The sequence below is a fragment of the Ranitomeya imitator genome, chromosome 2 (genome assembly GCF_032444005.1).
Source record: "Ranitomeya imitator isolate aRanImi1 chromosome 2, aRanImi1.pri, whole genome shotgun sequence".
NCBI classification, from domain to species: domain Eukaryota; kingdom Metazoa; phylum Chordata; class Amphibia; order Anura; family Dendrobatidae; genus Ranitomeya; species Ranitomeya imitator.
Window position 1 is genome coordinate 161,773,992 of NC_091283.1, and position 16,246 is coordinate 161,790,237.

At 43.9% G+C, this 16,246-nt stretch overlaps 1 protein-coding gene across 8 annotated transcripts in view; it reads right to left on the reverse strand.

Moving 5' to 3' along the window:
* The window catches only part of PNPLA7 (patatin like phospholipase domain containing 7), a 268,219-nt gene that overhangs the window by 97,599 nt on the left and 154,374 nt on the right, over positions 1 to 16,246 (reverse strand). For all 8 annotated transcript variants that reach the window (XM_069747682.1, XM_069747683.1, XM_069747688.1 and 5 more), the window contains 2 exons: positions 7,991 to 8,091; positions 5,897 to 6,055 (listed from right to left, as the gene is read on the reverse strand). In XM_069747682.1, coding sequence (XP_069603783.1) covers positions 5,897 to 6,055; positions 7,991 to 8,091 — 260 coding nt within the window. The remainder of the gene's footprint in view (positions 1 to 5,896; positions 6,056 to 7,990; positions 8,092 to 16,246) is intronic.

The window sequence follows — 16,246 nt, forward strand, 5'->3', positions numbered from 1 at the left end:
TTCACACTCCGACATCTCCACCATGGCCATGACCAAAGAGCGGTCTAAGGACACCATAGGCAAAATTGTAGACCTGCACAAGGCTGGGATGGGCTACAAGACAATAGGCAAGCAGCTTGTTGAGAAGCCAACAATTGCTGGCACAATTATTAGAAAATGAAAGAAACACAAGATGACTGTCATTCTTCTTCGGTCTGGGGCTCCATGCAAGGTCTCGCCTCATGGGGTTAGGATGATTTGGAGAAAGGTCAGGGATCAGTCCAGAACTACACAGGAGGACCTGGTCAATGACCTGAAGAGAGCATGGACCACATTCTCAAACATTACTGTTAAAAATACACTACACTGTCATGGATTTAAGTCCTGCAGGACATGCAAGGTCCTCCTGCTCACGCCAGCACATGTCCAGGCCCGGTTGAAGTTTGACAATGACTATATGGATAATCCAGAGGAGGCATGGGAAAAGGTCATATGGTCAGATGATACCATTATAGAACTTTTTGGTATAAACTCTACTCGCCGTGTTTGGAGGAAGAAGGGAAAGGAGTACAACCCAAAGAACACTGTCCCAACCGTGCAGCATGGTGGGGGAAACATTATACTTTGGGGATGCCTTTCTTCATAGAGGACAGGACGACTGCACCGTATTGAAAGGAGGATGGACAAGGTCATATATTGCAATATTTTGGCCAACATCCTCCTTCCTTCAGTATGAGCATTGAAGATGGGTCTTGGCTGGGTTTTCTAGCATGACAATGACCTGAAACACATAGCCAGGGCAACTAAGGGGTGGCTCTGTAAGAAGCATTTCAAAGTCCTCGAGTGGCCTAGCCAGTCTCCAGACCTGAACCTAATGGAAAATCTTTGGACGGAGCGGATACTCAAAGTTGCCCAGTGACAGCCCCGAAACCTGAAAGATATGGAGAAGATCTGTATGGAGAAGTGGGCCAAAATCCTTGTTGCAGTGTGGGCAAACAGTCCAGAACTACAGGAAACGTTTGACCTTTGTAATTGCAAACAAAGGTTTCTGGACCAAATATTAAGTTCTGTTTTTCTGTTGTATCAAATGACTAATTTGCATTTTACTGCATTAAATATGTAAAAATCATACTATGTGATTTTTTGGTTTTAATTCTGTCTCTCACAGTTGAAGTGTAACTATAATAAAAATTACAGATCTCTCCATTCTTTTTAGGTGGGAAAGAAAACTTGCAAAAATCGGTATTGTATCAAATACTTATTTCCCTCACTGTATAATCAGTATGGCTCCAAGAAGGAAGACATATATACCAGGATGAACACAGGATGGGGGGCATATATACCAAGAAGGACCAGGATGTTTTGTCATTGTATGAATGTATGTATGTATGCATGCATGCATGTATATGTTTTGTCATTTTTTCCCATTTTAAAAACTACAAAAAGGAAAATGGTCTGATGCAAAAGTTTGGGCACCCTTAATGGTTACTACCTAGTAGCATCCCCTTTTGAAAGTATCACAGCTTGTAAACGCTTTTGTAGCCAGCCAAGAGTCTTTCAATTCTTGTTTGAGGGATTTTCATCCATTCTTCCTTGGAAAATTCTTCCAGTTCTGTGAGATTCCTGGGTCGTCTTACATGCACTGATATTTTGAGGTCTAGCCACAGATTTTCAATAATATTCAGATCAGGAGACTGTGAGGGCCATTGTAAAACCTTCAGCTTGCACCTTTTCAGGTCGTCTAATGTGGATTTTGAAGTGTGTTTAGGATCATTATCCATTTGTAGAAGCCATCCTCTATTCAACTTTTGCTTTTTTACAGATGGTGTTATGTTTGCATCAAGAATTAGTGGAAATTCACTGAATCCGTTCTTTCTTCTACCTTTGCTCCCTGTCCCATTGGCTGCAACACAACCACAAAGCATGATCCACCCCCATGCTTAATGGTTGGTGACATGTTCTTTTACTGAAATTTTGTGCCCTTTTTCTTCCACACATACCTTTGATGAAAGACTTCCATTTTAACCTCATCGGTCCACAGGACTTGTTTCCAAAATGTATCAGACTTGTTTAGATGTTCTTTTGCATACTTCCGATGCTGAATTTTATGGTGAAAATACAGAAGAGATTTTCTTCTAATGACTCTTCCATGAAGGCCATATTTGTGTAGGTTTCAAAAAACCTGATCTGCACATCCAAACATAGACACAGTGTGAACAGGTGCTGAACCCAGAGTCGCCAACTCGTATATAATCAAACAAATAGGGCAGCACACTGCAGCGCCAAAACATGCAAACTTGAAAACACGAAATTTTTTTAAAATGCATTACTGCACTAGAAATATGAAAAATGAGAGCTTTTAGCGCATAAAAATGGCCAATTTTATGTGTACCTCGTAGCCACGTTACGGCATCTCTCTTATACGAGGTCCTACTCTAAACCTACCTCTCTGAGAATAAACGTCTCCATCTGAATGGGTACATGTGAAACCTCTCCTTGGACTCAAATTCTCTCTCACTGTGGAGGGGTATTGGACCTACTATAATTAAAACACCTGAAGCTAGGAGGCAGGGAGTGCACGATCAGAAGGCTAGAGAATACATTTCAAAAAACCTGATCTGCACATCCAAACATAGACACAGTGTGAACAGGTGCTGAACCCAGAGTCGCCAACTCGTATATAATCAAACAAATAGGGCAGCACACTGCAGCGCCAAAACATGCAAACTTGAAAACACGAAATTTTTTTAAAATGCATTACTGCACTAGAAATATGAAAAATGAGAGCTTTTAGCGCATAAAAATGGCCAATTTTATGTGTACCTCGTAGCCACGTTACGGCATCTCTCTTATACGAGGTCCTACTCTAAAATTGGCCATTTTTATGCGCTAAAAGCTCTCATTTTTCATATTTCTAGTGCAGTAATGCATTTTAAAAAAATTTCGTGTTTTCAAGTTTGCATGTTTTGGCGCTGCAGTGTGCTGCCCTATTTGTTTGATATTTGTGTAGGTGTTTCTGAACAGTAGAACAATGTACTAAAAGTCCAAAAAGTCTGCTAAATCTTTCTGAAAGTCTTTTGCAGTCAAGCGGGGGTTCCGATTTGCGCACCTAGCAATCCTACGAGCAGCTCTCACTGAAATTTTGCTTGGTTTTCCAGACCTTATCTTGACCTCCACTGTTCCTGTTAACTGTAGTTTCTTAATTACATATCGAACTGAGGAAAGGGCAACTTGTAATCGCTTTGCTATCTTCTTATAGCCTTCTCTTGATTTGCGGGCCTCCATCATTTTTATTTTCAGAGAGCTAGGCAGCTGCTTAGAAGAACCCATGGCTGCAGTTTCTTGGCACAAGTTTAGAGATATTATACCTTAAACCCACCCTCTTCAGACCTGAGTAGCCTTTAAATGTATATACCATGATGGGGAACATGTATACCAGGAAGGAGCCACAGGATGGGGGCCATGTATTCCAGGTTGGGGGCCATGTATCCCAAGATGGGGGCAATGCATCCCAGGATGGACACCATGTATCCTAGGATGGGGGTCATGTATCACAGGAAAGGGCCTAGGATGTCGACCATATATCCCGGGAATGGGCCTAGGATGGGGACCATGTATCCCAGGAAGGGGCCCAGGATGGAAGCCATGTAGACCAGGAAGAGGCCCAGAATGGGGACCATGTAGACCGGGAAGGGGCCCAGAATGGGGACCATGTAGACCAGGAAGGGGCCCATGTAGACTAAGAAGGGGCCCAGGATGGGGACCATGTAGACCACGAAAGGGCCCAGGATGGAGGCCATGTAGACCAGGAATGGGCCCAGGATGGGGACCATGTATCCCAGGAAGGAAGCCATTTTAGACCAGGAAGAGGCCCAAGGTGGGGGCCATGTAGACCAAGAATGGGCCCAGGATGGGGACCATGTAGACCAGGAAGGGGCCCAGGATTGGGGCATGTAGACCAGGAAGGGGCCCAGAATTGGGGCATGTAGACCAGGAAGGGGCCCAGGATTGGGGCCATGCAGACCAGGAAGTGGCCCATCATGGGTGCCATGTATATCACGAAGGGGACTATTATGGGTGACAGTCCTACATAATGTGGGAGGTAGGGGGCAACATGTATGTTCTTATAGGATTTGGAACACTACAAGAGCCCATGCATTGAATCAACATGAGCGGGTCCAAAGTTTGCACAGGAGCCCATCGGGCTCTAGTTATGCCACTGCACAGAAACACGGATGGAAAATCACTAACGCCTAAATGAGCCCATAGATAAAACAAGCTGATTAAAAAATCAAAAAAGTACAACTAAGAAACCTAATGTTGGCCTCAGTCTGTAGATTTACAATAGTAGTGCAGATACTTCGCTTTGGAGGAATAAACATTAAAAGGTCATTTGCACAATCACATTATTTTTCTCAAAGACATTTGGTGTAACAATAAACTGGTCTCCGTGCTTATACATATTGTACAAAGTCAACAACGGTTTACCTCGAGAAGACAGAAGTTATTATGGAGATAAAGTGACTCTAAAGTAAGAAAATTGCGAACAGGGATTTGAAGCAAAGACCAGTTTAGTCACTGGGGAAGATTTGCAGATACATCATTTCACAGGAGACAAAAAAGGTGCAAATTGTTGAATGGTAAATTAGCACTCACAGTACTGTTCCGTCACGCTATGAATGCCATGCCTGGAGCACCAGAGCATCAGTAGTAATGCAATAGTGATGCAAACGGAAAACCAGAGGCGAGGATCATTACATTGCAATGGATTAGACAACAGCAAGTCATAAATGTGTTTGCTGTCATCACATCCAAAAAACCACGTCTCTTAGTGCCAACAAAGATCATTACTCAGGAACAGAGCCCACCAGAGGAAGATCACAACATTATGAGGACGGTGATATTCAGTACAAGATGTCATATTCCTGATCTCTGGGTAAATGCTCACAGGCAGCACATTTAGCTGAGAACACAGAGGACCTCATATCCACAATTATATATATATATTTGCATTAAGTTCAGGTTCTAGACCAGTTCTCACACAAAGTCCTAATACGCCATGTAACTAAAGTAAAAAAAACAACAACAAGATACAAACTGTCCTTAGAGCTTCAACAGCCGACAGCTCTTCCATTGGACACTCTACCCCCCCATCCATCAGATCAGGTGACAGTACTCCTGTTTTCTATCAGAGAAAAATCACTGGGACATGATGGCATTCAGCACGCTTGATCCTTTCATACCCACTGTCACATGGCAAATACACGTCAGACGAACGTTTCATATGCAGAAAATGGTCGCCAGCTCCAGGCAAAATTGGCAGGATCAGCCAGCGTATGGCCACCTTAACTGGAGTGTTTCTATTGGGACTCGTGCACATAACTATCTGGCATCATTACAACGTGGCATGATGGCATCTTGCAAACTGTCCGAAATGCTCTCCAGTTAATCTCTTCTAAAAAAAACTTAATAAGCCAATAGCTAGAGGAATCACCGGTTCAGATAGAACAAAATGGCTTGTCTATGGTTAGATATACACATGGGGCAAAGGGAAAGACGCTGCACAGCACCACCTGCTGGTAGGCAAGTAAACATGCAGATTACAAAGGTTTAAGATTTGGGAATGGATTCTACAAACGACAGATTTGCTGCAGCAGTTTTTTGGGATGGGATTGTTCGTGTCAAACACATGGATTTTGCAACCTGCATTCAGACGAATGGGACAGCCACAAAAACCTCATCTTCAGCGTGTGAAGCTTATCCCATGTGCACAGGACAGGCGTTTAAGTATCGGATGACAGGAGTCTTCACTGCTGAGAACCTTACTGATGAAGAGATTGGGCGTCTGGTGTCTCCAGGGAACGGAAAGGTGCTCAGTTTTGATTGGATGGCACTTAATATTTAGTTGGAAACTTACCTGAAGTTTTATAAGAGTAGACAAGTCTTTTTTTGCGGCCTCAAATATGGCATTCAGGTGTCTGTTAACGCTGAACTCTGGGATCAGTAAGTCTTCCGCCTTGTAATGATAAACGGCTGATGGGGTCTCGGTAACAGTCACCGTTTTCTTCAGGATAGACTGTCAGAATAGAAAAAGATTATCATATAGGATTCAACGATAACACAATACTGCACAGGCAATGGTTTGCAGTATTTTATACCTGCCGTACAATTGATTAAAAATAATAAATGCAATATAGTTAACATAAAACTGATTGTTAAAGGGGCGTTCCCAGTATAAATAGGATAGCATATTACTTACTGATGGCTGGGGGTCCGACAATCCTGAGAACGGGGTTCTAGATCCCAGGAGCCCTGTCCTGAACTGAATAGAGATGTGCAGGCTCAATGGGACTGCAGGAGAATAATGATCAATTCTGGTGATACCCCTTTAACCCATAGGAACCTAGATCATGAATGTGCCATGTGTCATGAATTCTACAGCTATTAGATGTCACGATATTATGCCACCATATATCATGTCGTTTTTAAGTTCCAAGCAAAGTTTTGCTGAATTTATTAAACTATGCAAGAACACAAACTATCTAAATCTCCAGAACAAGTTTGTGACCAGTCCCCTTTAAAGTGAATCTGTCAGCAGCAGGATTGTGCACAGTAGCCTACAGACAGTGTCAGGTCGGCTCTGTTATACTGATTACAATGAGACCTTGGTTGATGAAAGCCCCCGTTGTTGTTTAATCTTTATTATCAATTTTTTAGTTAATGATATGCTCGTGCTCCGGGGCGGCCTGGAGGAGGTCTTTATGTGGTGCTCTGCTTAGGTATTCATAATGCAGACTGCTGACCGGTCACTGATCCCTCACTGATCTGCCCCCTAGTTTACATAATGAATATCTGTACATACTTTAAAAAAAAAAATCCTGCTCTGCAGCATAATCACATGTTTTATGTGCCAATAAGAACTGTTAAACTGTTATTCATGTTAATCAGTGAGAAAAAAAAAATAAAAAATCAAATTGAAAATGGCGCCCGCGCAGTAGCAGCTATAGGTGTATATAGCTAATCCACTTCCATCTTACTGGAGAAGAAAAAAAAAATCCTCTTCCTCCTCCAAAATGCGCCGATCGCGCCTGCGCAGTAGCAGCTATTGGATCACAGCTATATACACCAATAGCTGCTACAGCGCGGGTGCGGCGCACGCCATTTTCAAATTGAACTTTTTTCTAGCTGCATAACATGAAGAACAGATATTATTGGAACATAAAATATGCGATTATGGTCGGCACCTGTCTGTAGAAGGTTTTTTTTTTTCTTCAGTATGTACAGGTACTCATTATGTAAACTAGGGGGCAGGTCACTGGGGGATCAGTAACCGATCAGCAGTCTGCATTATGAATAGCTAAGCAGAGCACCACAAAACTTTTGAAACACTTTGGAAACCTTGGATGGAGAGGAGCTGATTCCAGGGGGATGTTGCTTTATTATGTAAGCAATGTATGCGATTGTCCTATTCTGGATTATAAAGGCGAGGAGGGAGGGAGGGTGAGGAACTGGGGGGATTGTTTCAAAATGTTTGCAAACATGTTTATTCCCCTTTGCTGACACAATTGTGTGTAGTTGTCAATTTGAATATTGTTAATAAAAGTTATCTGATTTAAAAAAAAAAAAAAAAAAAAAAAAAAAGAGCACCACATGAAGACCCCCCCACAGGCCACCCCGGAGCACGAGCATATCATTAACTAAAAATGGAAAATAAAGATTAAACAACAACCACAAGACAGATTTCGTCAGCCAAGGTATCATTTTAATCAGTATAACGGCGCCGACCTGACAGTGTCTGTAGGTTACTGTGCACAATCCTGCTGACAGGTTCCCTTTAACGCATGACATCAATCTGATAGAAAGTACAGATGTTCATCTATCTGAGAAGCGGCAGGTTGGGACTAGCTGGCGTGTTGTTTATGTTATTCCACCGGAGGACGAGGCAGCAGCTCCATCTCTGGTCCATTGACTTCACATTTCTATAACAGATATGAAGACAGCGTTCACTCACCTTGTTCATAACCGGGCTGGGAGGCAAGTCATCTGGGGTCAGGCTCACCCGTGCCCTCTCATACGCCATGTCCATGTCAGATTTGGCAGCTTTTGGGCTTCCTAGCAAGGAAAAATGTGCATCAGAAAAGCAATTATAATTAAACATGCCAAAACATTAAAATAGGTGTTCAGGACAAGATCATGGAGAGGAGGATAGGCTGCCCGGTGGGCAATGTCCGGATATTGATGGTGGAGTAAGGGGCACAAAAGCTATTTACAAGCGCTTCTAGTGTCACCACCAGCCACATAGGATAATAAAAATGCATTGAATGCTGCAAAAACTGTTAACCACAGAATATGTGCGGTCCTCAAATAGCCAGAGTAACGAGCTACGAGCGGGTATCACTAAAAAGAAACATACATCAGCAGGACAGATCACGATCATCAAAATGCCAATTTCCTCAGCAACAACCCCAAATTAGGTTTTTCCTGTAGACTTTAAAACAGCGGTCGTCCATTAATTTTTATGTTAAAAATGGGCCCAGGAGGTCTGAAAATAAAAATCACATGGGGACCCCCCCCACACTCCTCCATGATCAGGGAATGGCTAATGGCTACTGAATGGCTGCAGCAGGGAAGTGGGGTGGGGACGGTCCAGTAGGGATCATTGGTTTAGTATTTTCAGGTCACCATGGTCCCAAGTAGTGGACTTCCCATTTAGTACTTTTTTTAAACAATAAATTTTTATTGAAAGTTTTCGGTTTACATTTACGTGATAATCAAGATAATCAAAAAAAAAAAATCAGGATAAGTCTTTACATACAATCTGAACAATAGTGCATGTGGTTAACTGACATGCAATCATACAACCTAACCAAAGTAAGGGAAAGGGGGAGTGGGGGAGGGGAGCCCGAGTAAAGAGGTGTATAACGTCTAAAGGGTTTGGTAGGTTATTCTGAATCCGACTGAATGTAGTTAGTTGGGTATAGTACCGGTGTGGCAAAAGGGGTATGGTTGGTGTATTCCGCCCAGGGGAGCCATATTTTCTCGAATTTTCCAACTTTGTCCATTAGTATAGCCGACAATTTCTCATTGATCATGTACCAGGTGAGGCGTGTTTTGACTGCGGAAAAGTCTAAGTTTGGTTTTTTCCATGCCAAAGCAATGATTTGTTTCGCTGCTAAAAATATAAATGAGATAAGGGATCGGGTATGATTAGGGATGTTGGGGATGCGCTTGTTAAGTAGTGCCTCCCATGGGTTTTTTTTAAGGTTAATGTTCGCTATGGAAAAAACCAAATGGTATATCCTAATCCAGAACCTTCTGACAATCGGGCAAAGCCACCATATATGGAACATGTCTCCTGTTGAATTGCAACCTCTGAAGCAATTTGGGGAGTGGTTAGCCACAGCTTTAGCTACTCTAGCGGGGGTCAGATACCATCGGGTTAACACTTTGTAGTTGGTTTCTAACATAAGTGTGTTTAACATTCCTCCAGTAGATGAGGACCAAATTTGGGACCATTCCGAGTCTGTCAGGGTAGATCCGATGTCCGACTCCCAACGAACGGTATATTTCAAACAATGCCTATGGGAAGGGGCATTAATGTATGAGTAGAGGAGAGAAATAATCCCCGAGGCATGTGGGTTTTGACGACACTTTTGTTCAAAAGGGGTCATGGAGTAAGGAGGGGTAGAATTTTTTAATAAGGAGTTGGCAAAGTTTTTTAATTGTAAGTATCGAAAGATTTCTCCGGAGGGGAAGTGGTACTTTTCCTGTAGAGCCGCGAATGGGATTATCCCATCAATATTGAACAGCTGGTGAACCCTGGTTATGCCGGCTTCGACCCATCTATAAAAACTTTTGATAGATCCCACGCCTGGGGGGAATAGGGTATTACCCCAAATGGGAGCGAGGGGTAAAAAGGGTGAGATCAGTTGTGAGGAATATTTTAAAGTGTCCCAGATTGTAAGAGAATGCTTTATAATGGGGTTCGAGATATGTTTGCGTTGAGTTGGGAGGATCCATAGTACTGTGTCTAGAGTACTGGGTTGCATTTCGAATGCTTCCAGGGATAGCCATAATGGGGGTTCGTTATAAGCATGGTATAAAGTCAGTTGGCCTAATTGAGCTGCGCGGTAATATTTCAAGAGGTTGGGGACTCCCAAACCCCCTTTTAGGCGATGGCGGTATAAAGTAGCCTTGTTAACTCTCGGGATGCCTCCTCTCCATACGAAGGTGTCTATAGACCTTTGGGCCATTTTAAGGAAGTGTGAGGGGATAGGTATAGGCAGAACGCGAAATAGATAGAGCAATTTAGGGAGGATTGTCATTTTTAGCGCACGTACTCGGCCCAACCAAGAGAGATGTAGTTTCTCCCATGATTGGAGCAGAAGGCGAAGTTTCCGGAGCATAGGAGGATAATTAGCCGCATAAAGGGAGTCTAGGTTAGCTGTTAGTTTAATCCCCAAATAGTCCAAATGGTCAGTGGCCCATTGGAACGGAAAGTTGTGCTGAAGTAGTGAAACAGTAGGTCGCGAAAGGGATATGTTCATAGCGTAGGATTTGCTGGTGTTTAAGTGGAGGCCGGATATAGTTTCGAAGCTTTCTAGGGTATGTAAGAGGGCCGGCAAGGAAGTCTTAGGGGACGACAAAAGCAAAAGCATGTCGTCAGCAAATAAAAGAAGTTTATGAGAAACTGACGCCACTTCCACTCCCTGAACTTCAGAATTAAGGCGCATATGAATAGCTAAAGGTTCAAGCGCCAAAAGAAACAACAGGGGTGAAAGGGGACATCCCTGCCTGGTTCCCCTACTAATAGGGAAATACGTGGAGGAAAAGCCATTATAACGTACGTAGGCCGAAGGGGAGCTATAGAGAGCGTAAATCCAAGAGAGAAAGTGGTCGGGAAACTTCCATCTCCGCAGCACCGCAAACAAATATGGCCATGAGATAGAGTCAAAGGCTTTCTTGAAGTCTAATGACAGTAGCATACTTGGTATGTCACGGTGTTTGCAGAGGTGCAACAGATGGGAGACCCTCCGTATATTGTCTGAAGCTTGTCTCCGAGGGACAAAACCCACTTGATCTTTGTGGATTAGGGTACCCAGGCCAGAGTTCAGTCTTTGGGATAATATTTTGGCTAAAATTTTGAGATCTATGTTGATAAGGGATATTGGTCTATAATTAGACCAGAGTAGGTGGTCTGTGTTGGGTTTAGGTATCATAGATATTGCAGCAATTAGAGAGGCTGCACCTGGCTTATTGCCTTCTCTCAAAGAGTTAAAGTAATTAGTGAGGTGGGGGATCAGAATTGGAGCATATTTCTTATAGTAGAGGGCCGTAAAACCATCGGGGCCTGGTTTTTTATTGGTTTTCAAGTGTTGAATGGCTAGTTCGATTTCACTTGGCGTTACGGCTTGGTTGAGGAGTTCAATCAAATCGGAGCTAAGAGCTGGAAGGGGAATAGAGTCTAAAAATGTCTCTATCGTTTCTGAATTCGAGGTAATTGGGGCCTTGTACAGCTGCCTAAGTTTTTGTTGGAAAAAGTGGGAAATTTGTTGTGGATTAGATGTGATACCAGCAGGTGTGCGTATTCGAATAGGGGGCCTGGGTAAGGGTAGGCATTTTAAGCGTCGAGCTAAATTAGAGTTATTTTTATTATTGAGAGCGTAGAAGCGTTGCTGTGACCATCGTATGGCCCGGTCTGCGATCTCAGTGAGACTAAGATCTAATTCAGTGCGAGCATGGAGAAAGTCGCGATACGTAGTTGGTGAAGGAGTGCTTTTCATCTGAGACTCTAAGGCTGACACCCTGCCCTCCAGTTCAGCTATCCTCGCGTTCCTGTCTTTTTTCTTGCGGGAGGCCTCTTGAATGCAGAGACCTCTAAGCACTGCTTTATGTGCTTCCCAAAGGGAGATTGGCGATGTAGCTGAATGTTGATTCAAGGAGAAATAATCATCAATGTGATTTTTCAGCCTTTGAGAAATATCGGGATAAGAGAGCAGTGAGTCATTCAGAGCCCAGTTGAATGAACGGGGCCGTGGGTGGAGCGTCGAGCATGTGAGGAGATTTGGGGAGTGATCCGACCAGGGTGTAGAAAGAATGGATATATTAGAGATGTTTGGGAGGAAGGATGGGTTAGCGAATATGTGGTCGATTCTAGTGTGCACTAAGTGGCGTGCGGAGAAGTACGTGTAGTCTCTATTGGAGGGGTGGATCTCCCTCCATAAGTCCACCCAGTGGTGTTGGGCGAGAATCTTATTAAGAGCGGTTGAATCCGCAGAAGGGTAAGGCTGCGGGGGATTAGAGGAATGGGGACTTGAGGATTTATCGAGGCTAGCTTTCAGTATGCAATTGGAGTCTCCACATAGTATTGTGGTGCCTTGGGCATGTTCGGAGACTAATTCCAATAACTGGGAAAAGAAGGCAGCTTGGTGGGAGTTGGGAGCATAATAGGAGACTAAAGTGACCAGTTCATCTGATATCAAACCTGTCACCATGATATAGCGTCCTTCCTTATCAGCCACTGACGACTTAAAAACGAAGGGGACAGATTTTTTAAAACAGACCGCGACTCCTTTGGTTTTATTTGGGGCGTTCGCCATGTAGAAAAGTGGATACGAAGTGGACATAAATTTGGGGTAGGAGCTGGTTGAGAAGTGCGTCTCTTGGAGGCAAACCACATCTGCCTGTTGGGATCTATAATAACGAAAGGCCTTAGTGCGTTTGTGAGGGGAATTTAGGCCCCTCACATTGTGTGATAGGATCGTTAATGGCATGATAGATGGTTGTTGAATTTGCTTATGTTGGCAGTAAGTTTTGGGTCGTTGGCGGAGTTAGAGAAATTATTGTTAGGTGGACCAAATTGGTAGAGTGTACTCGGGCGAGTAGTAGGGATGGAAGGGAGGGCAGGTTGAACAATAACTATGATTAGGAAAGGGTAGGAAGAACTCGTTGGGAAGGGGGGGGTGGGACTGTTGTTGGCTAAGCACATAGTGCGAAGCATCAGTGTACAAGGACACTGTGGGGTCATGAGGGTCCGCTAGGGGGCACAATGAAACATATTTAAATGTCGTGAAGAACGGGAGTGAGAACGAGATAGTGGGTTAAGTTAAACTGGAAATTCAATTTCACAGGCTAGGAGTGGGCTTTTCATAGTGCCGGGGGAATTAGGGATAGAGGGCGTAGTGCGAGACCTGAAAATAACCATTATATTAAACATAGTTAATTAACGCCTTAATATGGTCTAGTGAAATATTTGAAACCTGGCTGCCCATTTAAAAGGCCTGACAGAATTCTACAACTTAACACGCTATAAAGAGGAGAAAAGAGAAAAAAAAAAAAAAAAAAAAAAAAAAAACACTATGAAAACTCGTGTAATAAACATAGTCACTTGTCTGAAGTGAAGAGCAAGTCAAATGGCGTTGTCAGTCTGGAAGTTCGGTTGAAGCGAAAGCTGTAACGGCTTCTGTAGGGTAGGTAGTGGAGCTGTACGCTCCAAGAACGCCTGTAACAATAAACTGAAAAAGAACACATATGAACTATTTGTTCCATTGAACATTATAAAGTATAGGCTAGCGTGTTGTATCCGGGACTACGCTATGAGGTTGTCCTGAAGAGAAGCCTATGGAGTAGTATAGGCACGAACTAAAGTTAGTGGATATCCAGCACGTCATGGGGGAGCCGGAGGATCACGTGGTCTGGGACGGAGGGTCGCAGGTTGGGGCCTCGAGGAAGAAGGTGGGGGGGATGATGGGAGGTCCATGAGTTGTAGTTTAGACAAGCAACGGCTCGCTCCTTCAGGGGAGAGAACTGTATGGACCATATCGAGATGAGAGAAGATCAGTTTAAATGGGAAGCCCCAGCTGTACTTGATGTTGTTGGAGCGTAGGACCTCCAGGTATGGTTTCATAGCACGTCTTTTGGCGATGGTAGTAGGGGCCAAGTCGGAGAACAGTTCATATGAGTGGCCTTGGAATACCAGCGGTGACGAATTTCTTGCTGCCTGTAAGAGCTGTTCCTTGGTTTTGTAATGATGTAATTTAAGGATGATATCCCTTGGTGGACCTTCCGGTTTGCGTTTGCTCAGGGCTCTATGAATTCGGTCCATTTCTAGGCGCTCTATAGGGATTCCTGGTATTAGTTCTTGAAAGAGAGCCGTCGCCGTGGACTGGAGATCGGTGATTGTTTCGGGTATGCCCCTGATTCTGATGTTGCACCTGCGGGCTCGATTTTCGAAATCCTCCAGTCTGTTGTTGAGGGTGTGAATTTCGTCGTGTAGCATCTCGATGTCTTTCTCGTGAGTAGCAAGGGTTGTGTGGGTAGCGTCCATTTTGTCCTCCAGGTCAGAGGTACGGGAACCGAGTTCTCTGATCTCCTTGGTTAAATCCTTGGTCAATTTTTCTGACATTTTGAGTAATTCTGAGTGTAAAATTGATTGAAACTGTGATAGTAAGGCAGATTGATCTGAGGTTGAGGTATTAGGGGTCTTGGTTGTTAAAGCTGGAATCATTTCAGAGTCCGCACCCTCAGGTATAGACGAGTTAGAGGATTCTGACTGGGAGAAGGGGCCAGAAGACATATCGCCGTCCAGATCTGTTAAAGCGGCAAATCTGTTGCTGGGTTGTTTTGAGCTGGCTCTGCGTGCTTTAGGCATGAGGGCGAGTTGAGTAGGAAAGGGCCTCCGTGGTGCTTATCCCGTTCAAGGAAAGAGGGTCAGTAGGAGGGCATATTGCAGTGCGACCCCTAGCGGATATAGGGGGGGCACTTTAAGGCATTACAAAAGTCTTAAGGTGTATTATAAGCTGGGCTTATTTGGGGTGGAGACTGCGATGGGAGGGTTGGTATGATGGTATATAGCCGAGAGGATGATTTTTAAAGTAATCCTCATAATGTGCACGGAATTAGAGCTCAACATGGACACTAGGTGTCGCTATTGTATCAGTGAAGACGGTTGGTGACCAGCTGAGTCTTTTTTGTGTATTATAGAATGTATCACCAGTTCTTAGATTGAGCACTAGGTGTCACCAAACGTCTTTCTTCTAGGGCACCCTCTTTATCCCACTGTATATGACACTTTAGTGGAATGCAGACAGAATTAGCCTAGCGTGCCAGAGTATACTTGTATAGCTCAATGTAGCTATGGAGCCTGCAGGCTCAGCAAAACCGTGCACTGTAAAGTCAGTAAATTGTTGCAATTATGACCCCAGGGGAGAGGAGGGTCAGGGAAGCAAGGCTGAGAACCAAAAGAGTCCAGCATACAGTATACAGTATCTCTGTTCAATGCACTCCCTTCCTCTCTGCAGCGTAATGAGAGATAACAGTAGCCCCAGCGATAGGAGACAACAGAAACTCAGCAGGGTGAAAGATAAGTTGGATCTCTAGCAGGTTTATCCTCAGTGCAGGCTGAGGGAGCAGAGGGGAGGAGCACAGACAATAATGCAGACTAATGCAGACGCTGGGAGCCGGCCAGTGTTTATGTAGTTAATGAGGGAGCAAGGGTCCCCGTCTCTCAGGGCACTCAGGGCACACACTGCACATTCCCCCTCTCATACCTCCAGGATTTCCAGCTAGTCCGTCCAGAGCCAAGTACCAGCACTCCGAGTCCCTCTCCTTCCAGGTGCACTGTTAGAAAATGGCTGCCGCCTCATGCAGACACTGCTCTCCACCAAGGTATCTCTGAATTAAATCCAGCTGCGGCCGTGATACCGACCTCCTCAGAAGCCGGATGCCTCCAGGTGCCCAGGGGAGCCCAGCGATACCGGTACCAGAACTCTCTGGGTAATATAGCTGCGGGTTATGGTTCAGGGTAATCAGAGCTCCAGCCAGGCACGTCTTTTACCCATTTAGTACTTTTTAAAAAAAAAATACTTTTTCCCAGTGTGGTTCTTCTACCATAACTTTTTAAAAGACAAAATATATGAAAAACACTACAAAAAAAAAAAAAAAAAAAAAAGTGGTCCACGTTTCACTTTTTCTCATCTTTTGCAAACCAAATTTCTGGTCTTCTTCTATCCCATAGGGAGGTTTAATCTTTTTATTTTTGGATATGTAATAAGCACAAGATCCAAAATCACAAGGATGAGGTTCGATTTTCCTTACAGTCCTTCCTTGCCCCAGTCTTGCCATCTAATAATGGGAATAAAGAGGATTTCTTACCCGCCTGATCCACCTGCGACTGTTCACAATAAACCCTAATGATTTATTTGTGGTTTTTATTTCAGCGTTGCAGACATGTTTTTACAGCTCTAGCACCACTATAATGACGGGGCAA